Source organism: Telmatherina bonti (genome assembly GCF_933228915.1).
Source record: "Telmatherina bonti genome assembly, chromosome: 15".
NCBI lineage: Eukaryota > Metazoa > Chordata > Actinopteri > Atheriniformes > Telmatherinidae > Telmatherina > Telmatherina bonti.
Window position 1 is genome coordinate 12,973,640 of NC_136613.1, and position 23,023 is coordinate 12,996,662.

Sequence of the window (23,023 nt, forward strand, 5' to 3'; positions counted from 1 at the left end):
AACTTTCAATGTTTCTGACAATCCTGTTATGAATTTAATACAAGTATGCTTGAAGCAATAGGGGTGCACGTATACTAGTATCAGTCAGATAGTATATGTATACTTGTTTTCTGTAATCATAAAATTGTTGCAATACTACAGAACTGATACCAATGTTAAACTAGGGTTGTCAAACTTACTGCAAAGATATTAATATATGGATTTTACACATTATTTTAATGCATTCTGCAAAAGTTAGTAATAATACTTCTGCAATTGGCTTCGAGTGTGGAAATCTCTTCCAGCCCCAAGAACTGGACAGGACTCATCATAGCACAACCCTCAAACCAAACCCTAGGTAAAAACCGCAGCCTGTTACTAGCCACTTGGTCTGGGCAGCTCGGAGGAAAGGTGCACAATTTTACCAGGTTAATGCATTCAGAGTTTATAAAGACTACTGGTGTGTTTGACCAGAGCGAATAACATAGAAAAGGGATGTCCTCCTTTTACAAAACTGGTCTGAATCAATCTCTGCGGTACCCCATAAGTGACTTAGGCAGAACAGTGCATCCAAGCATTTGGTAAACTATCTTGTTTACTTTATTAGTTCAGTGGGGTTTCAAATTATGACTGAAGATGATCAGTATTTGCTATGCGCAATCATTACCACCTTAAATTTGAGCAATAATTACAGTCTTTCTCCTATTTAATTGAACTTTTTCTTTTGATTGAATTGCTTCCTCTATGCCAACCATTTTTATTTATTCAATTCTGTAACAAAATTATAATTCATGCCATATTAAATATCCAAATTTGGCATTGTCCTGGCTGAGAATCTTTTTTTTTTTTTTTTAAAACATTTAGGGGCTTTGTCACAGTGGTGAACAGAATCCAACAAAAACTACTCTTTCCTCCTTATTTATGTCGATTCTAACCGTTTTCCAGCCTTAAAGGTTTCCAAATTTAAAGGGTGGCTGCAAGATGCATCGGGATCAGTACCAGATCGGGGTCAGACAATAATAACCTGATAAGTGAAAAAAGTGAATTGGTGTACCCCCTACAAAGTAAATACTACAGACAGATCATATGAAACCAGAAGGTTGGTCTGGATGTATAACCACAAAAAAATTTGAGTGATAGGATTTGCATTAATTTTCCATTCCAAACACATCTGTTTATCAGAACAATCACATGCTGTATTCAGACTGAGCTTTGCTCCAAGCAAACATTTTACTTGATTTGTTCCTTGTAATCCAAAAATACTAAGGCTGCAACAATTAGTCGACAACGTCGACAATGAAATTTCGCGTCAATGAATTTTCATTGCTGACGTTGTCGACTTGGTCGACTAATTGTTCACATTATGAACGCCCGCAACAGCTTTGCTAATAAAACACAGCACCAGGCAACTTAACGCCATTTATCAACCACGGCTTTTCAGACAGCATAAGAACTCTAAACACCAAGCAAATGCACCACAGGAAGTGCTGGGGGCAGTATTGTCAGTTTGTGCAGCGTCTTTGTTTAGCCAACAAAGAACAAACTGATGGCGGCACGAACTATTTTCAAAGTTCACGGATATTTCACGCTAAACAAAGTGTCAAACAGGTGAAATGTGTTGGCGTACTATGGCAGCATGAACATCTGAAATGAAAGCACCCCGAGTCATGGTTTCCAGCTTTCCGGATGGCAAAGTTAGCATTAGCGAGCAGTGATGTGCTGTTGTTACCTCTGCCAAAGAGATTTTGTTTTTACCGGCTTTTAAGTGTTTGTTTGTGTTCAAGATAACTCAAAGAGTTATGGATAGATTTTCATGAAGTTTTCAGGAGTTGGAAATGTGAAAAGGAAGAAGTGATTTAATTTTGGTGGTGATCCGGATCACTGTTAAGATTCAGGAATTTTTTTTAAAGGATTCTGGTCCTTGTTTACCTTACAAAACAGGTTTTTCCAAGATGTAAATCATTTCAATGCAATTCTATGAAAATTAAGATGTCAAAATATTTAATTTATTTTGTTTTCCTTTTTAGGCAAATCCTGTACAGCTTGGGTATGACATCATAGCTAAGTTTGAATGTTTCAAAATAAATTATTAAACTTAAATTTAATATTCCACTGATTCAGGAGACATTCTTTTAACTTACTAACTTACATTATGTTGTAACTGACTGGGAATGAGGGGGAAATTCATATGATGCAAATGAAGAGAGTGGGCTAAAACATACTGGAGCCTGTAAAGAGCTGTGTCAACTGGAAGCACAGATGGTGAACGTGACAGAAATAATTATGACTAATTGACTGATCGAAAAAATTATTTATAGATCAGTCGACTATTAAAATAATCATTAGTTGCAAGCCTCAGAAATACTAAAATCAATAAGCAAACAAACGTACCAAGCAAACTTCTAATTACATTTCAACATAAGGCTTAATCACTAAGATGTGTATCTTAATTGAGAGAAAAGAAAAAAACACAAACATGTTTCTCAACTAAACCGTTACAGTATAAAATATAATCAAGCACCTCAAGCAAATTACAGAATATTGTTATCTTATTTCCTGAAACAATGTCTCTGTAAAGTCTTCTGCTCAGAAAAAAGTTTTCCAACACATGGCTGGAAATAAGACATAACTAGAGCGGAGTAGGATGCACATTACATAAAAATTGAAATATAGATTAAAATTATGCAAAACTTTACACAACAGTCATAACTAAGAACCTTAACTATTGTTTCTCTGCCCTCTGTAATCATAAGTTTGAAACTAAAACTAAAATATTGTCATCTTATGTACCGTTCAATAAGTTAACCTTCGTTGAACAAATTAAGCTGATTTTTTTGTGCTGCTACAAAGTCTATTCAGTTCAAAGGAGTTTTAACTCAAAATGTCCTTCTTTACAGGTAGTTAATGTCTAAGGCCTGAGCACTAGCATTTGTCAGTGCAGTTAAGCGTAATAGTAAGTAAAGCTCGTCTGAATATACTGCAAATCAGTCAACACGGGCAAAATCCAAGCACAAGTTAATATCAAGAATTAGGAACTAAAATATATAAGTCAATTATAATTTATAAATAAATAATTTATTCATAAAGTTTAAATAAATAATCATATTACTTTCATAGCACACAGAAGCAATCTTTAAGAGCACAGCATACTGAAATATATAGCCTGAAACCAGTGTCATAATAGTATATACCATAACAACAACCTATATTACTCCAAGGCCTATGCCACATACAACTATAGTATTTTGTGTACTAAACAGTTACAGAACTGCTCTTTGAGCCATTTCCAATTTTTAGACCTGATAAGTAGTTTTAGTTACCGCCAGAATAATTTTCAAACATGTTGGCACAATAGTATTCACACTGGGTCAAAAATAAATATGTCATTTGAGCAATTTGTATTCCATCATATTTTCTTACATCGGAAATTGTTGACCGAATATTTTAAGCTGCTTTGTTAAATCTATTCAATAAGACACTGTGGTTTAGGCTAAAGCTTAAAAAAAAATTAGGGTCTTTGATGTCCAAATATTATACGGCAACAATTTTAGAAGTTTTATAAATTTGTGTAAAACATGTAAATGCTATGGAAGAGCCATTTTGGAAACTTTCTCATGCTGTGATGTATCTAGTTATATGCAACATACCGTTGCAATTATATATATAAATAATCAAAAGATGATGATCATTGAGAAGGGGCTTGACTCTTGTTACTTATGGTTCTATACAAACCAAGTCCTATTCTAATCACCTCGTCCTTTTAAGAATTAAAACTTGCAATATTTTCTGTAAAAATCGCAAGTGCTCTAATACTACAGCGCAACCAAAAAAATGTATAGCAATGTTTTATGGTAAACATTGTTTGGACAGAAATGATAAATGCTTTAAGGCAAACCAGAGGGAAAATCTGCAGAATGTGGTAGTAATTGTTCTTTGCTTTAGTTTGAGATTTCAAGTCACAAAAAGTTACTCAATCTGTTGGTTTCCTTATATAGGCTATTATGAATTGGCTTTCATTATGTTTTTGTTTTTTCCCCTGTCTGTAAAGCATCTTGAGATGGCATTGCCGTGATTTGACGCTATATAAATAAAGTTGAATTAACAATGCTTTAATAGTAATAGTTTTGTCATTGAAAATTAACTAGTAATCTGCATGCCCTACTTTACATTGAAGTGACTATCCTCAAAACTACCACTACTATTAAATCATGACAGACAGTGTCATAAATCATTTGCATGGCAATTTTCCCTGAAACTTTTTGAGGATTCGGTTAACAGAATTTGGTGCCACACCGGCTCTTAAATTTTAGTCACTAAAGTTATTTACACACTATCTTATTGACGGATAAATCGGTCTCGTAAGCTCAAATGTTTCATCTCAGACTATCTGCCTAAACTACACAATGCAGATTAATTCAAAAGTGAACGATGACATTACGCAACTATCGTTACATACCAACGTAGTCAACTACCATTAACAGCTGGTGGTTTGGGTAGTCAACTCCTGCTGCTGGCTGGTGTTTAATAGTACAGGTTAGCCTGCAAGGCGATCCGCCCAGACAGCAGGGCAATGAAGGCCTTGTCGTCCAAAGCTCACTGCGCTGACACATACAGGCCTCAATGTTCGTCTGGGCCTTAACACTGAATTTACCCTGCAAAGCGTTGTAGCAAAACTGGCGAGCTTCAATACATACTAAATCTGTTGTACAACGACAATAATTATGGGTCAAAAATCACTTTACATACCATTCTTGCTGACTAACTATGTGACGAGAAGGCCATTTGCAGCGAGCAGCGGCCGTGCTAACAAGGACCAACCTAAACAGTTGCTTAGCTAACAGCTAGCTTGTGTGTGAATAAATATCCGAAAATGCATTTAGCGAGGCAATTCCCTGATATGACTCGACAACTTCTTACTTTTGAGTCAATAAAATAAAAACTTAACAATACTTTCCAATCATTTCAACATCCCAAATAACTTATCTCGCTATCCTGGTGAATTATAGTGACAGGGGAGTCGTCTATTTCCTGAAATTTAACAGTGCTCTGACCCATATCCCTTTGATTATAACTTAGCTAAAACAAACAGAAAATAAGATCCCCGACGCTCCAGTGATTTAAAAAAAAATATTAAGAGCAGCGTTGCTGTTAGGTAGAAATGGTGATAAAGGATTTTTAAATGTAACCTACATGTCACAAAACTGTAAACATGGGACGTTTATAGGAAATGTTCCTTCCCTGCAAGTAGACAGTGTTGAGGTCCTTTTTGCAGGTAGCTAACGTTAGCTTGGATTCAGTGAATCTAGCGAGAAAAGCTAGTCAGAAAACACAGTTACGATTACACATTGCAGTCTAATCACGTTGACAATGTCGAAAATTCAGTGGTTAACAGAGAAAACAAAGACAGCAAACACAGAAATGCAAGTTAACAACGAAAGCCGTAATGGTACCTTGAATACACCAGCAGCTGACGCTAACACTAGCTGGCTAACAATCAGCAGCAAATAGACGGAGCTAGTTGGCTAACAACTCACCAGGAATTTGATACGACTTCCCCTCTATTCACGTCCAAGCCTTCAATGATGGTGTCGTCGTATATTATATAAACGTGGCCTATATTAGTGACAGTTTCGCAGGACAAAAAAGCTGTTACTAGAAAGATCTATTTCCTACGTTTTTCCTCTGCTTCTGGGTGTTTTTCCTGCGTCACCGGCGCGGTAACAGCCCCCCTAACTCTATCTAGTCCGGTTTCTGGGGCTTGTCACTTCGGTCCCAGCAGTCACTCACAACTTGAATCAGCTCAACATGGCGGAAGCGAAGTCGGACACAAATGCTGCTCGGTAAAACAGGTCAAACAAGTGTTTGAACTCCAACATCCAGCAATGTCTATGAGCTGGTTTGCATCACATCTCACAACAGCTCTGCTAACACAACACCCGCTGAATGTAAAGGGCAAAAAACCCTCTCAATTCCGATAAGAGGCTCCGGTTCTAACAATAAAGTCCAGTCCGTAGTTTGATATAAACCAGGCGCAAAGAGAGGATCGCCGACCTACTTCAGTATATCGCCTCCTGTCGCACGGGGTGGTCATAAAGCAATAAAGTTATGTTTCCTTTAATGATAAGTAATAGCAAAAGCTAGAATTCACACACGGAGCAAGTCTTTACATAAAGAAGTCCTCAAGGGTATTTCTGAACTAAAAACTACCGAGGCAGTCTTGAACAATGCAACAATCCGCAAAACAGCAAAGAATAATCTCACCAACCTCTACTGTTAGTTTTGTACTTTTGCTGTCTATCTAATTTGGTAATTCTTGCATAATTGCATTACTTATTTTAGGTCTCTGGTGTTTTTATTTGTTTGTAAATGCATCAAGGATTCTTCACACCCTCTCCACAACACAGTGATGAAACAACAAAGTGTGTTCAGTGAGAGGCTTCTTCAGGTCCGATGCAAGACTGAAAGATACAGAAGATGATTCCTGCCAGCAGCCATCAGCCTCTGGAACAAGACCTCCTCAAATTAATTATTATATACTACAATATTGAATTTCCCTTAGGGGATTAATAAAGTATTTTTTATTTCATTTAATTTCATTTTAAGATGAAGCAGGTGTTGCACTTCTTTGTGCATTAAAACGATCATGATCATATAAAAATGTTCATGTGATCATAACACTTGTAGTCCATTCTCTATTCCTGGGCCTGGTGATATTTGTCAGTCGGCAAGGCTTATTCTTGCTTTTGACTCGCACAGGTTTGTTCCACCACTGAAGTCAACACCAAAGTCCATGTCTACTTATTCAAGGTACACTGCTTTGAGAGGGTTGCGTATCTTACTCCATACACCCAAGACCGGATTATCCAATGGGTATTAGAGGAACAGGCCCAGGGGCCCACACCCACTTGGGGCCCATATGGGGCCCACGTAGGGCCAACAGCAGCAGTTTGGACATGAAACAAAATGTACATCAAAGCCAGATAGTTACACCACAGTGTCTAGTGTATTGCTATTGGTACCATTGGCTGAGAGATGTTAGAAATGTTGTTTCAGAGTGTATCATTCCATTTTCACAATGTTGCTGTGGGGAAGGGGGCCTCTGGAACACTCTGGTCCCAGGGGCCTGTGCACTTTTAATCTGGCCCTGCATACACCAATACAACAGTCGGTTCCAATTAGTCCTTATTGATGGCAAAGTAAAAGACAGTAGTTTACACAGAAATGTTTTTATGTCATTTGTCCCACTCAGTGGAGTAATCTCAATTAAAAGGGAGTGGTTGGACTATCACCTGTTACCAGGGCAATAAACTGGATAGCCAGGTAACGTTAACGTTCTGCAAGGTGTTAGTGGAAAAAAAAAAGTTATTATCAAGCAAATTTTTCAAACACTAAGATATTACATGAAAAAAACTGAGTTATATACAGGGCTGGATTAAAAGTGCACAGGCCCCTGGGCCCAGAGTGTTCCAGGGGCCCCATTCCACACCACAACATTGTGAATTGTAAAAGGACATTTCTAACATCTCTCAGCCAGTGGTATCAATAGCAACACACTAGACACTGTGGTGTAACTATCTAGCTTTTATGTACATTTGTTTCATGTCCAAACTGCTGGTGTATGCCTTACGTGATCCCCACATGGGCCTCAAGAGGGTTTGGGCCCCTGGGTCCTTGCCCATAATGCCCATTGGATAATCTGGCCTTAGTTATATACATCCCGTTAATCAAATAGTTTTGTAGGACCGCAACGTAGTCGGCTGGGGGGAAAATTAATCAGAATTCTCACTCCTCAAAAGTCTTGTTCGGGTTTTCTCTTCCACCCTTTCCGGAATAATCATCCCCCCTCCCGATATCAAAGATGGCGGCTGAGCGGCATTGAATCTTCTCCGCAATGAGTTATTTAAATTTATGCATTTGCTGAGTTTTCTTTCAAGTAAAATAACAAAGTATACTCTGAGAAACTCTTACCATGTGAGAAATGTTGTGAGGCTGCAAGGAAAGTGTTTTCGTGTGGAGTAAGCCATTAAACCTTCAGAGTCTTCCGTTGTAGCGCTAGCCTGTAGCTAACTAGCCTGCAGCTAACTAGCCTGAGCAGTCATTTTAAAATGGCTCCAGTGCAGATCGGCTCAGATGGGCAACTTGTCCCACTTGGGGGTCCAGTTGTCTCGGGTCCACAGCCACCTCAACCTGGAGCTCCGGCCACTCAGGGTGTCCGACTGAGTCTGCTTATTGAGTTTCTTCTCCAGAGGACTTACCATGAAATTACACTACTGGCGGAACTGTAAGTAACTGTTAGCATTGTAGGCCTTTTAGCTCGCTAGGCTAACGAGTGGACTAACCAGCTTACATTTATAAACTTAAATAACTCGAATGAAAATTGCTGGTTTCTTTTGTTTTGACCATTGAATTTACTATCATTGTATTTGTGTTGATAATATTTATATGAGTAGGTGGCAGATGTGCATGCAGCTGCTAGTATAGTAGAAGGATAAAAGTAAACATAAGACCATCAGATGATTTTAAATGAAAATGTGCTTGTTATTAAGGGAAGCACTTGCGTAGATTTGTAAGTATGCAACTGGAGTATCAAATTTACTTTTGTGGTTAGTATTTTCCACATTTTTAACGCAATGACTTTGCTCATAAGCTTCCCATAACTTATATGAAAATGTGATGTTCTGATACTTTGCTTTGAATGAAATTATTACAGAATCTTTTTTAATCTTTTTTTGTTTGTTTTAGGCTGCCCAGAAAAACGGACATGGAGAGGTACTTTTAAATCATCCATTATTATTTATAATCTTTTATGATATGTATAGATATATATTAACTTTTGGACTGATTGTTCTTGATCAGGAAAATTGAGATTGTCCAGTTTGCAAGCCGTACCAGGCAGTTGTTTGTACGTCTTCTTGCTCTGGTGAAGTGGGCAAGCAATGCAGGAAAAGTTGAGAAGTGTGCGGTATGTTGTGCATATTTAAATTCAACCATTGCATGTTGTTTGGTGTATATAATGTGCTAAAAATTTATTTGCTTTCATTCATTAAAAAAACAAAAAGAAATAACCTTTTCCCTTCCCATGGTGTTCATGCTAACAGATGATCTCCAGCTTCCTGGACCAGCAAACCATCTTATTTGTGGATACAGCTGATCGACTGGCATCACTAGCCAGGGATGCGTTAGTACATGCTAGGTTACCCAGCTTTGCCATTCCTTTTGCCATTGATGTGCTGACTACAGGATCATACCCGCGCTTGCCCACATGCATACGAGTAAGTCTAATCTTCTATACCACTTTTTCCAATTGAGGGTCACAATCCCCAGCAATTATCACACAAGAGGCAGGTTACATCCTGGACAGGTCCCCAGTCTGCAGCAGGGCCAAAACAGAGATACAAACAAGAATCCATGCTCACACTTAACTCCTAGGGAGTATTTGGAGTAACCAATTAATATGCATGTTTTGGAACCAAAAATACCCAGAGAGAAACCATACAATATCCAGAGGCTATTCCCCAGCAAAGAGAGGCTAACCACTACACTACTATGCAGTTCTTAATTTCTCTGTTAGTAATTGCATTGTGTGGAAAAGTGAGCCATTAGAATATTTTTTTTTTTTCGCAGTCAGCATACGTGATTCTATGCTTGTTGTAGGATAAGATCATTCCTCCAGATCCCATTACGAAAACTGAGAAGCAGACCACCTTGAACCAACTGAATCAGATTCTACGTCACCGCCTTGTCACAACAGACTTGCCACCCCAGCTCGCAAATCTCACTGTTGGTAAGAAGTTTGTGTAAAACTAACATGCTCTTTGTAGAACTGCTTTAGCATGCTTTCATTTGCACCAGAAATATCTTTGTGTGTTTGAACTTCTTTAGCTAATGGCCGAGTTAAGTTTCGTGTGGAGGGAGAGTTTGAGGCTACCTTGACTGTAATGGGAGATGATCCTGATATTCCCTGGAGGTTGTTGAAGTTGGAGATTTTGGTGGAAGACAAAGAAACTGGAGGTAAAGCAAAACTCCTTTAACATTACTTTAAACCATAGTAACATTTACAAGATGAGATGGTATACTTCATCGCTAATCTTTTCCCTTGCTCTGAACAGACGGAAGAGCATTGGTCCACAGTTTGCAGGTGAACTTCATCCACGAGTTGGTCCAGGCCCGTCTCTGTGCAGACGATAAACCCCTACAGGATATGTACAACTGTTTGCGTATCCTTTCTTTGTGTTTGTCTATGTGCATGCACGCACAGGCATCTTGTGTATGTCCTGCCTGCAACGACTTGGCTTCTGTCCCAGTCCATTTCGAATTACTGCAGTTGGGTGGGAGTGTGTGCTGGAGCATATAGAGTATTGACTGATCAAGCCGACAAGTGCAGCATTCCAATGAGCAACACAGCTGCAGAACAGCGTCCTCCTTAGACCTCACCCTCCATTAATTCTTAATTAACAGGAGAGCCTTTTTTTTAATGGCATGTAAAGGGCAGTTTTTACTCTGATCAAGTGCTTTGTAGTTCTTTATGGATGCCTTTGTTTGAACACCCATATGTATGTTTATGGCAATACAGTCAGTCACGTCTTAGAAATGTTTTTATTTTTATTTATTTATTTTTTTTTAATCAAACTGCATAAATAAAATGTTATTTTGCACCAGGCAATGATGATGGTGTGTGAATTTGCTTTAAGTTGAAGTCTCTGGGATAATACATCTTTCACGCTGAGGGTTGCTACTGAGCTGTCATCAAAGTCCTTAATCAAGCATGCGAGATGAGCACAACTGTGCTAAGCACAATGCTAATCAGTACATCTCTGCTCTGCCTTTCTCCCACCACCATCTCAAAGAGCAGTCTGTGTGAGGCACAAACACCCCTTTAAGTAATGAGCTATGTCTTGAGGATATATGTGTGTGTATGTGTTGAATGCTAATGGGGGAGGTAAAAGAAATAGTTTACCTCCAGTCACCTGATCTGTATTTTGCTACACTGTTCTTTTCTTTAACTGTGTTGTTCCCAGACTCCTTCTGTCTGTCACTGCAGCTTGAGGTACTCCACTCTCAGACGCTGATGCTGATCAGAGAGCGCTGGGGAGACCTGGTGCAGGAGGAAAGATATGTGCCAGCCAAATACCTCACACTCTCTGTCTGGAAGTAAGACTTACTAATAACTGTTCTCACATACACAGACAGGAAAACAGATTTCTATTAAAAAACTTCCAAAGCTAGATAAGCAATACAATCCAATATTTCTGAATTCCTTTAAGAAGTTTCTTCCTTTTTGTTTTGTTTCTCCTACAGCCAACAGGTTTTGGGGAGAAAAACAGGCACAGCTTCTGTGCATAAAGTCACAATCAAGATTGATGAATCTGATGGATCTAAGCCATTACAAATATCTCATGAGCCACCTCTGCCTGCATGTGATTCAAAATTAATGGAAAGAGCTATGAAGGTGCAATTTTTTTTCTGTGGAAAATGTTTCTTAAAATCTAATTTCATTATAAAGTTAACAGCCTTTATTTTCTCCGGCTTGCTGTTTAGATCGACCACCTGTCAGTGGAAAAGCTTTTGATCGACAGTGTGCATGCCCGATCCCATCAGAAGCTGCAGGAACTTAAGGCAATTTTAAAGACCAGTAATCCCAGTGATAACTGTATGTATTTTAGTTTCTTTCTTATCAAATAAGAAAAACATATTATTTGGCGTTTATTCAGCAAAGCTAAATAATGTCTTTCCACAAATGATTGCACCATTTTATATACAATTTTATCCATTTAAAAAAAAAAATGAAATGAGGTATTATCTGTGGTTTTAACTGTGATGACTTATATGCTTAGGTTTTAAAGACGTTCTCATATATCCTACATTTCCTTTTTGTCATTTAATATTTCTAACCATGCTTTCCAGTAACTTACAGTGTTATTAAAACCTTACATTTTTGCATTTCAGCATTCATTGAGACCGCTTTACCCACATTGGTTATTCCAATACTTGAGCCCTGTGGTCGTTCAGAGTGCCTCCACATTTTTGTAGATCTGCATTCTGGCATGTTTCAACCCATGCTGTATGGATTGGGTAAGCAGAATCAAATATGAACTCAAAACCTTTAATTATTATTAATATATGTATATATATTTTTTTATAAATGTTGATTGCTTGGGTTTTTAATGATTATGTATGAAAAGCCAAAGCACAAAAACCTAAGTACAGTATGTTAATGTTATGGTTTGGTTTTGTAAAATAATTTTCATTCTGAGCTCTGAACATAAAACCTTGATTTATTCTCTCTGTAGATCAGTCCATGCTGGATGATATTGAAAAGACCATCAACGACGATATAAAGCGCATAATATCATGGCTTCAGCAGCTGAAGTAGGTTAAATGAATATGACTTTACAGTTGACATTATGGGTGAAAGCAGAAAGAGTTCATGAACAGTAACAAATAAACAACAGAGTCTGATATCTGCTTTAACTAATCAAAATTGACAAATTACAGATTTAGCAACCATGAACTTAGAAGGTGGGATGATGGATGTTAAGGCAAATTGCCTGAGCTGTGACAGTCTTGAACTAGTGAGCAGTATTAAGACAGTTGATGAGTTGTGGATCCTGGATGTTTTACAGCTTAGTTTCCATGAAGAGACTGACTTTTTCTCCCTATCCGACCAGGTTCTGGTTGGGGGAGCAGCGCTGTCGACAGTCTGTCAAACACCTTCCTACTGTTTGCACAGATGTCCTTCACCTCTCCAACTCGGCTTCTCACCCCATCGGCAACTTGTCCAAGCATAAACTTTTTATCAAGCTAACCCGTCTTCCTCAGTACTACACTGTGAGTTTGTAACATGTTCCTGAATAGGCTGAACTGCCATTATGATTTTATTTCTAAATTTTTATTGTCATCCTTTCATGTCTTCTTGTTTGTAGGTGGTAGAAATGCTTGAGGTGCCTAGCAGTCCGACAGCATTGCAGTACAAATACTCCTTCCTTTCAGTGACTCAGTTAGACGGAGAGGATGGACCCATGTGTGCACAGCTTTTGCAGCATTTCAAACCCAACCTTGAGCACCTTGTTCAGGACACTACAGCATGTAGAGAGGTCAAACCTGGAACAAAGAGAAAGGCAGGCATTTTCTAAGTAGTTATAGAGACATTTTAAATAAAAATTAAGTAAAATTTTCTCTGATTTTAATTATTGTGAAGTCAAAACTGTTGGTTTAAAAGGAAGAAAATCTAAATATTAATATTCTATGTCTTTGCTGACAAGATTAGCCATAGTTAATCTAGACTTCAATAGTTAGTTAGCAAAGTGTGTGTATGTATGTATGTGTGTGTGTGTGTGTGTGTATATATATATATATATATATATATATAAATGCATGCATGCATGCACTCACACCATATTGGACATATATGCCTATAAGCCTTAATTGTGTGTGGCTTTTCTTTTTGTTTTTTACACTAGATATCTGGAGAGCAGGGGGATACAGAACCAAAGAAGCCTAAGAGGTCAGGGGAAATGTGTGCCTTCAACAAAGAGTTGGCTCATTTAGTGGCAATGTGTGACACCAACATGCCTTTTATTGGCCTCAGAGCAGAGGTAAGTCACATTTCTCTGGCATGGAAGTGATTTCTGATATTGTGTTTTCTCGATAGTACTTTGACGTCTTTCTGTCCTCAATGCAGCTTTCCAACATGGAGATTCCAAATCAGGGAGTTCAAGTGGAAGGAGATTGCAGCAGTCATGCAATACGACTACTGAAGTAATCCGCAAAACATTCATTTGTGCACAGATATCTTTACTACGTCAAGATGTTATAAATTTTGGGAATTATAAATATTAAGAAGTGTTGGGTTTATTTTGCAGGGTTCCTCCCTGTAAAGGTGTTGGAGAAGAGACCAGGAGAGCTTTGGACCGTTCCCTGCTCGACAGCACGTTTCGCCTGCAGGGAAGGAATAACCGCACCTGGGTGGCTGAACTGGTGCTGGCCAACTGTCCTCTAAACAGCACACACAGCAAGGAGCAAGGTATGTCAAAAGTTATTTTATATATAAATTCATTAAAAAATATTAAAATTATTGAAGTAAAGGAATCAACATCACATGTTGAGTCCAAGATTTGTAGCAAACAACATGAATAGGAAATATGTAAAAGACTACATGTATAAATATGGACAAAACTTCCAGTAGATGGTACTTCAGACCCTTAGAACAGCCACAAATAACAACTTGATATTTAAGGATGAAGCAATATGTTTATCTTGTTTTATCCAAGACATGAATATGAGCTGTTTTTAAAAGATAATGCTTTAGATTTCATGTTTTTTGTTTGGCTTGTTTTTAGTTTGAGTTGCTTCTGTTTGCAGTTTGTATACTAATCTTTTAACAAATGAGTCATATCATTTGTTTACAGGAAATAGTGCTATATTATCTGTGCTAGTATGTCTGCATCATGGCCCAGCTTCTAAACGAGTCCCATCCGTTCCTTTCTGTAGCTTCTACACGCCATGTGTACCTGACTTATGAAAACCCCCTGTCAGAGCCGGTGGGTGGGCGGAAGGTTGTTGAGATGTTCCTAAATGACTGGAATGCCATTAGTCAGCTCTACCAGTGTGTTCTGAACTTCTCCCGTGCACTGCCAGGTAAGTGTGACCTTGTCTTTACTTTAAAATGCAACAACAGTGATGGATGAATTTCACAGATTTATTGGCCTGTTTGATGTTTGTTGTTACTAAAATGGAAAATAACATGTTGACTCATTTAAAAATTCAATGTAATCTGTTCAACTTTTGTGAGTTTAGATTTGGAGTAAAAAAAAAAAAAAAATTCTGTCAATTAAAGTACACATTGGAACTTCTCTCTCTCCAGAAATGCCATCTACCTTGAGCCTGTTCTCAGAAGTGCGGCTGTATAATTATCGTAAACTGGTGCTGTGCTACGGCACAACCAAAGGCAGCTCTGTCACCATCCAGTGGAACTCGAATAGCCAGCGGTTCCACCTTGCCCTGGGCACTGTGGGACCCAACTCAGGCTGCTCCAACTGCCATAACATCATCCTCCACCAGCTACAGGAAATGTTCAACAAGAGCCCAAATGTGATGCAGCTGCTGCAGGTAACACAACAGCATGTTTTTGAAAACACAGTACGTGTGCTGTTAGAATTGGGTTGAGTAATATCAATATAGTGCTTCTTTCATTTGTACCCTGTTTGATCATTTGGATGTTATTCATACCAAGGAAAAGGTTATTGAGTGTTTACTTTTAGAAATGTCTTTTCCAGGGAAATTTAACAACAGTGGAAAAGTGGAGTGTCAGACTGACAGATGTGACTGAATTGCATGAGATGTCAAGCATATTGTGAATACAGCAATGTTACATAGAGCTGAGAAGAAATAGTGTTATTGATCTTCCAAAGATTGTATGTATAATAGTTATACAAGGCAACTAGGGCAGCGAGATTAAAATAATCTCTAAGTTAGATTGAAATTTACAGTCATGGAAATGTCAGTCAAAAGCATTGCACATGTTCAGTCCATCTATTCACAAACAAAGGTCCTCTCCCTCACCACACACTACTGCAACACTTGCAATGTGTCAGACCATCATGTATAAATACTCTCGTCCGTTTTATTGCTGCAAAACATAGCTTGAGTTAACAACAGAGAACAGGAGGCGCAGAATCAGTTGACCCTGCAACAGGGACAGAAATAAGACCAAGACTGAACTTGAGTTATTTTCCCAAATAGTTCAGGTTTTTATTTTAGTCATTTTTACCTTCCAAAATAGTGTCATCTTGTACTGTTTCCCGGTGTCCAGCACCATGTGATCAGATAGTCTTTTTCTCTTTCTCTGGTTAATGGTCCACATACGCTCGGTGCACAGCAGCCTCTCCCCTCTGTATTTACAGATGCACCAAATCAATAAGTGCAGAAGCAAGGCTTCTTGGGTTACACTGTAGCTGCCTGGGTGCTTTTGTTTCAACATGTAAGCCTTTCTTTCTATCTAATACAGAGGAGTTTTTCCTCTGGCAAGGCATAAAGCAAAAAATGCAGGAACTGCTCATTCCTCCATTAGTTAAGAAAAGCAAGTGTGTGCTAATGGGCTCCAGTGTGAGGGTAGCCAATTTCACCAAGTCGAAGCTGCAACAAAGGCAACCTCAATGTCTTGAGTGAGCGCAGCAAGTTGGCAGCCGGCTGTAAATGTTGACAAGACAAAGAAATAATTGTGTTGCTTATGTAATATATGTTTTCTGTAATATTGATGTGTTGCTGTATGTTAAAATGGATCATAATGCTGGAATATGAAACAAAAATTAAGCTTAAAGTACATCAGGGCATAAAAAAGTCTTGCATCAAGATTGATCAGTACAGAAAATCACATGATGATAATGTTTTATTCTTATTACTTGAGCTTAACCAGGCTTCAGACACACTCTCTGTGGTCAGATTTATCAGATGAAGTCAAAGTACTGTTTCCACTGCAATTGACAATTAGGATATGGAAAATGTATTTTTTTAATTCATTCTTCTAAATGAAAGGAGAAATGGCTCAAAATATACGTTATTGTTCTTTCATATTTAATTTTTTTCCAATGCTCCTCATTATGGTTTTACAATAATCACATGCATGACCAGTTTGTATTTGTCTAATCACATACCATCGACTTTAACTCCAGTGTTTGGTTGAATTTCTTCTTTGTTTGTCCAGGTGCTCTTTGACACACAGGCTCCTCTTAATGCAATCAACAAGCTACCGACAGTGCCCATGCTGGGCCTCACCCAGCGCACCAACACTGCCTACCAGTGTTTCTCCATCCTGCCCCAGTCTCCCACACACATCCGACTGGCGTTCCGAAACATGTACTGCATCGACATTTACTGCCGCAGCCGAGGGGTGGTAGCCATCAGAGATGGAGCCTACAGTCTCTTTGACAACACTAAAATTGTTGAAGGCTTTTACCCCGCTCCAGGACTCAAGGTAAACCAGAATAAGATGGAAAGAGCGTGAAAGAGATTAAGTTTTACTCAGTAATCTCTCCTGTGTGTGTCCATATTCTGTCTTTTTATCTTTAAGTAAATAATGTATTTAAGGGATTCTCCTTTTGTAAATATTTCTACATTTCATATTCCAGCATTATGATCCAGCTTATCACATCACATTTTCCATCCCTTTTCTTTCTTCCCCTCCCTTTAGACATTCCTGAACATGTTTGTAGACAGCAATCAAGATGCTCGCAGGCGTTCAGTCAATGAGGATGACAACCCACCTTCCCCTGTTGGTGTAGATGTGATGGAAAGTCTGTTGAACCAGCTCGCTCCACAGCAGCCACAGCCCATTAGAGGGGGTGCAGGAGGTGTATATCCTCCTCTCACTTCCCCTCCACCAAATTATCATGCCAATGTAACTCCCTCGCCGTCTATGATGCCCACACAGTCGCCAGGTAATAGGATGGGTGCTACTTGGCATGTCTCTGAATTACGAGTGTGAATGTCAACGTGTCCTTTGTGTCATCTCATCTTGTTAAATTGTTTTATGACTGCATCACATTGCTGTCACCAGACTCTCTGCCCACTTACGTATTTGTTGTTAGAGCAAAGTGCGTGTATATCAGAACAAAAGCACGTGCAGCCATGTGTGCCCTTTTAATTTTGTGGAACCATAAGATCGTTTGTGTTTCTCATGTTACATATACACACTTAACAGCCAAGAGGAAACAAGGCATGCATTTAGTCATGCTCCTTCCATTTTTCTCCATCTCAGCCCGCCAGCCAGAGTCAACGGCCCTTCCGTCCGGCTTTAGCTTCTGTGCACATGATGTGAGTGTGAGCGCGTGTGCAAGGAGCACTTGTCAACCCTAGAGTCTGATGAGCCCTTTGATGTGTGTATGTGTGTACAGGGAACATCCATGCCTCTGGCTCCCCTAGTGGAGCTTTGAGGGCACCTTCTCCTTTTGGGCCCACCCCGTCTCCGTCTTCTCTGGGCATAGCCATGGGCCAGACCAGCTTTGCCAGTCCCCACGGTAAGCAGCAGGGGGACCATGAATGCTGGCCTGATGGTAACCCTGCTCTGCTGGGCAAGGGCTGGAACGGGCTGAACCGAACATCACTAGTCCTGTTATAGGCTGCAGACATTAGCAAACATCAAACAAATGGCTTTCAAAGCGTGGGCACACAGTGGTGTGTTTATCTGGCTGTGTTTAACGTTGCATCTTGAATATTGCTAAGAGGCTGGTTTCCTCCCCCCTAGGTCCTTTGGACCCCAGCTCCCCATATACAATGGTGTCTCCCAGCCATAGGGGTCAGTGGCCTGGCTCACCTCAAGTTTCAGGACCCTCTCCGGGGACAAGAATTCCTGGCATGTCTCCTGGTAATCCCTCGCTGCACTCTCCCATTCCTGACCCTCATTCTCCACGCGCTGGAACCAGTGAGTTTTCTTTTTCTCAACACTGCGTCGCTTTTTTTTTTTTTTTTTTTTTTTTTTAATATATATCCTGGATTGTTGTGGCCATATGTTTTCTGTTACTCTTTTGTCAGCATGCTCAGGCATTTTTGCTTGAGTCTTGGTACTGATACCAGTAAGATACTTGCTGAGGAAAGTCTTTTTCAGACATGAGGTGTGTAACAATAATGCCTTCAAGATCCTGCAAAAGGGATGCCATCCAGTCATAAAGACACTGGTCACACAGAATCACACATGAGATGTTTCTCATTTGCATATGATTGATCATTAAATCAAATTAGATATATTGCGACAGTCTACATGCAGTAATGGTTTACAACAGACTGTCATATTACCACAACAACTTGCATTAACATGATAATCATGTATTGTGTAAAATTGGATTGGTGGGCAGAAGGAATTGAAAATGTTACTTCTATACATGTGTTAGCTTGTTGGACAGTCAGTGTGAAATTGTAACAAGTCAAGGCCAACTTTATTTATACAGCACATTTCCAAACAGTAACACTGCTCCCAAAGTGCTCAACAATAAAAAGAACACACAGAAAACAAGACAGTAATACACTACTGTAACCACAAATTTAAAAATCAGTAAACAATTCGGACTTAAGTTAATAAAGAGTCTCTGTTAGCCTGAGTTGAACGCTTGTGCAAAGAAATATGTTTTAAGCAAAGATTTAAAACTGTCAACACAAGTCGCAGCTCGTATGTGCAAAGTAATGAGTAACAAGTAATGAGTAAAGTCGGTAGTTTCAAGTAAAAGCAATTATATTTATTTGATCTAATCACAGTTTGCTCTCACTGTCGTTTGTCAGATGATAAGCCCAAACAAAACACACAACTCGGTCCTGATGAAAATCTACTTTTCGAACACGTTGATTTGCCATAACAATTCTTATCAAGCTAACAAACAAGCAGGATGGTTTTAAACAAGTTGGCAGTGAGCGGAGGCAGTTGATATTTATTTTTGGTCTGATAAAGGGGTACATCTCAGATACTTAAGTCGACTTGGACTAACAAGACCTGGGTACAATATGTTAAAGGTAAAACCTAGGGGAAGTGATTCGGGATAGAGCTGCCAGGATTCCTCTGAACAGCTGATCAGAAACCAAATGAACCAACTGCTACTGTTTGTGCCCATTCATCAATATGATTGCACCAGTTCACACATGTGCCATGTCCAGATAGGTATATATCTAATCAGATCTGATGTAACCTTTGCAAAATGTTAGTGGGAAATAGGGCTGTGACGATATGCTTTTGTCTCTATTCGATTCGATTCCAATTTTTTTTGAGTGCCGATTCGATAAATTGCGATTCTCACAATTCTTTGATATTGCTGATTTTTGTAGATTAAAAACAAAATAAATGTATAAAAAAAAATTTTTGCTCGTCATTTTTCTTGATTTCAATTAGGAAAAAGCAACACAGTGGCCAGACAATCATTCTGCTGCTATAATGCCCAGGAACACAAGTTAAAAGATCAATAAAAACAATAAAAATGACAAAAAATTTACAATAGATTATTTTTTATTTATTTGGGGGAAAAAATCCTTTCTTTTTTTTTTTTTTTTTTTTTTTTTAAAACAAAAAAAATCAATTTTAAAAGAAGCAAAAAAAAAATCCAGATTTTTAATTTTTCGATTCGATTTTCCCATCCCAAGTGTGAAAGCTTCAGGGTGACGTGGCTTCTTGCTCAGATTAATTGAAAGCAGTGTCTGAAAGGAGGTTTGTACGCAATATATTACCATTTGTTGATATTTACTATTTTTGTACTTCTTTCTGTTTGGTTTAGGTTCCCAAGTCATGCCTACCAGTATGCCTCCACCCCGAAAGCTACCTCAGCGCCCCTGGGCTGCCTCCATTCCTACCATCCTCACCCACAATGCCTTACATATGCTTCTGCTCCCCTCACCCACTCCCAGCCTGATCCCAGGCCTGGCAGGAAGCTACCTCTGCTCACCACTGGAACGCTTTCTGGGTTCGGTTATAATGAGACGGCACCTGCAGAGGATCATCCAGCAAGAGGCCAATGTGAGTGTCACACAGATCATTCTGAATGTATCTGTAGTGTATTGTTTCCTCAACCATATTAATTATTCTGCAGTACAGTAACACCTCTACTGTGTCACGTCTCCCCCAGTTATCCATTGTGAACTCTAATGAGCCCGGGGTGATCATGTTCAAAACGGACGTGCTCAAGTGCCGGGTAGCCCTCAATCCAAAGAACTACCAGACACTGCAGCTCAAAGTCACCCCAGAAAATGCAGGTCCCTGGTCTCCAGATGAACTTCAGGTGCTGGAGAGGTTCTTTGAGACCAGAGTAAGTTAAAGCAACATTTTACGAGTCTGTAATTATCCAAGATGAAAATCCTGCATTTGTTAACAAGCGAAGGTGTGGTGTTTTTAAATAATATAAGATTTTCACGTAACATTGTTAATTCATCCTTATTTCAGGTTGCTGGTCCTCCTTTTAAATTCAACACTCTGAGTGCCTTCACAAAGCTGTTGGGGGCACCAACTAACATCCTTAGGGATTGTGTGCGCATCATGAAACTGGAACTGGTGGGTGTAATTTCACGAGTTATGTAGCTCATTACTTTTTTTTTTTTTTTTTACACAATACATTTGGTAGCAGTCGGATGACAACAGATTTTAGAATAAGATCAAAAACAATTGAAAGAAGGTCATGTAATTAGGTTATTTTCTTACCTCATCTTTACAGTTCCCTGACCAGGCTCAGCAGCTCAAGTGGAACGTCCAGTTCTGTCTCACCATCCCTCCCAGTGCTCCCCCCATTGCCCCACCAGGGACGATCGCTGTAGTGCTCAAGTCAAAGATGCTTTTCTTTGTAAGTTGCTGCTTCACATTCACCCTGCTCTGCCAGGACTTTAGTTATGATCTTGTGCACATCTGGAACCACCTGACATACATCGGTGTGTTTTGCCCAACAGTTGCAGCTGACTCAGCGTATCCAAGTGCCCCAGGAGCCAGTGAGCATTATTGTTCCCATTGTTTACGACATGGCCACAGGGCTCACTCAGCAGGCTGACATCCCCAGACAGCACAGCTCCTCTGGGGCTGCAGCACTCATGGTCTCTAATATTCTCAAGAGGTTCAATGAAATTCACCCCTCCAGACAGGGTGAGACTGCACTCTGTTAATGAACACTGAATTTTTAATGACACCTCATGTAAAATGGCGCTGTTTAACACTGAGTGTTTCTCTTTCAGGTGAGTGCACTATATTTGCGTCTGTTCACGAGCTAATGGCCAACCTTACTCTTCCTCCTGGCACTCGACAGTAAGAGGCTACCAAGTCAGAGACAACTCGAGTCTTTAGGAGGACTGAGCTTTGCTGGACTGATGGGGTGAAACACAAATAACAGCTGTGGTCCCAAAAAGCTGCCTGTGTTTCTCATCTTCTGCTGTATGACTTCATATCTGGTTGTGTAACTGTTCTGAAGAAAGGAAAAAAAAAAAAAATACAGATGTGAACCGCAGGCTTTATTTTTTGATTCACTATGAAGGTAGATCTGGGACAAAAGTCAACGTTGAATGCAAAAAAAAAAAACAAAAGAAATGTTTAATTATTTTTCCTCCAGGTGCACTTGTAAACAAGATATTCTATTGAATTTATGGTTGTTTACAAAAATATGTACATTATTGTATATTTGCTTGTGGAAAAGAATCAGCTTTGTTAGATTTTTGCAAGAGCTCTGTCTTTTTTTTAATTTCTTCTTTTTTTTTTTTCACCTGACTGATACTGTTGTAGTATCGGGATATAGATTCTCTTCTGCACTATTTAATTATCTTCTCGCCTTTTACTTTGTCAATATCAAACTTTTTTTCACTCAAAGGTTTCACTTTCAATACTGTAAAACTGTGACAAACTTTATAAGCCAGTTGTATTTTATTAAGAAGCGTTTTGAGTCCTGAATGATGGATCTGAGACATCTGACTTTGCTATTTAATAAACCAAGCCCAGAGTTGGTTTGTGCTTTTGAGAATCTTCCATTTAATGCAGAAAGTAGTCTACCACCACATTCGCCTCACTGAAAATGCACTACGTAGCATGTAACTCCTAAAACTTGGCTCAGAAGTTCATAAATCAACATTTATTAGTGACCTATTCATGTTTGATATTTGATTTTAAATTTACAGATGATTTATCCACTTTTAAGGAGATGTTCCTGGAATAAGGACATCTTGAAAATTCATACACATCAAAATGACATTTTCTTTACATGACATAATGTACTTCTCTAGGCTGTTAATAACAGCATGTAATTTACCATAATGCAGTATTTTTACAGCATCTTCGGACATGGACAAAATTGTTGGCAGACCTCAACTGATGAAAGAAAAAGTCACAAATCATTTAAAACTGACTAAAGTAATAAAAGTAAATGACTGAAAATCAACCAATGAAATCAGACACTGCTTTTGAATTGTTCATCTAAATCATAACAAAAAAACAACTTATGAAACAGGTCTGGAGAAAAATCATGGACTATATAAAAAACATGCGGGCTCCCCTAGGAAATATTTAAAAATAAGGTCTTCTGACTAGAATCAGGTCTCTTTAAAT

At 38.9% G+C, this 23,023-nt stretch overlaps 2 protein-coding genes across 6 annotated transcripts in view; one reads left to right on the forward strand and one right to left on the reverse strand.

Moving 5' to 3' along the window:
• The window catches only part of usp9 (ubiquitin specific peptidase 9), a 36,241-nt gene extending 30,365 nt beyond the window's left edge, over nucleotides 1-5,876 (reverse strand). For all 4 annotated transcript variants that reach the window (XM_079254454.1, XM_079254452.1, XM_079254453.1 and 1 more), the window contains exon 1: nucleotides 5,514-5,876. The gene's annotated coding sequence lies outside the window, so the exon portion shown is untranslated. The remainder of the gene's footprint in view (nucleotides 1-5,513) is intronic.
• A 1,974-nt stretch (nucleotides 5,877-7,850) lies between these two features.
• Nucleotides 7,851-22,328, forward strand: med14 (mediator complex subunit 14). Of its 2 annotated transcripts, XM_079254896.1 has the most exons (29): nucleotides 7,851-8,260; nucleotides 8,722-8,748; nucleotides 8,836-8,941; nucleotides 9,078-9,251; nucleotides 9,634-9,763; nucleotides 9,862-9,990; nucleotides 10,089-10,196; nucleotides 10,998-11,130; nucleotides 11,278-11,428; nucleotides 11,518-11,629; nucleotides 11,926-12,051; nucleotides 12,270-12,348; nucleotides 12,648-12,807; nucleotides 12,903-13,097; nucleotides 13,440-13,574; nucleotides 13,661-13,737; nucleotides 13,842-14,002; nucleotides 14,470-14,616; nucleotides 14,843-15,087; nucleotides 16,682-16,951; nucleotides 17,168-17,414; nucleotides 17,871-17,993; nucleotides 18,221-18,397; nucleotides 20,229-20,467; nucleotides 20,577-20,756; nucleotides 20,891-20,998; nucleotides 21,159-21,284; nucleotides 21,388-21,577; nucleotides 21,667-22,328. In XM_079254896.1, the coding sequence occupies exons 1-29, from the start codon at nucleotides 8,085-8,087 to the stop codon at nucleotides 21,738-21,740; spliced, it is 4,305 nt and encodes a 1,434-aa protein (XP_079111022.1). In that variant the 5' UTR covers nucleotides 7,851-8,084; the 3' UTR covers nucleotides 21,741-22,328. The 2 variants fall into 2 exon arrangements, with proteins under 2 accessions (XP_079111022.1, XP_079111023.1); XM_079254897.1 differs by lacking the exon at nucleotides 17,871-17,993.
• The last annotated feature ends 695 nt before the right edge of the window (nucleotides 22,329-23,023 follow it).

What these genes read in the sequence shown, in the direction of transcription:
- med14 (XM_079254896.1), top strand. Translation starts at nt 8,085, where the DNA reads ATGGCTCCAGTGCAGATCGGCTCAGATGGGCAACTTGTCCCACTTGGG. An exon ending in AGAAAAACGGACATGGAGAG is followed by an intron (nt 8,749 to 8,835) that starts GTACTTTTAAAT and finishes GTTCTTGATCAG; the next exon opens with GAAAATTGAGATTGTCCAGT. An exon ending in GGATATGTACAACTGTTTGC is followed by an intron (nt 10,197 to 10,997) that starts GTATCCTTTCTT and finishes TGTTGTTCCCAG; the next exon opens with ACTCCTTCTGTCTGTCACTG.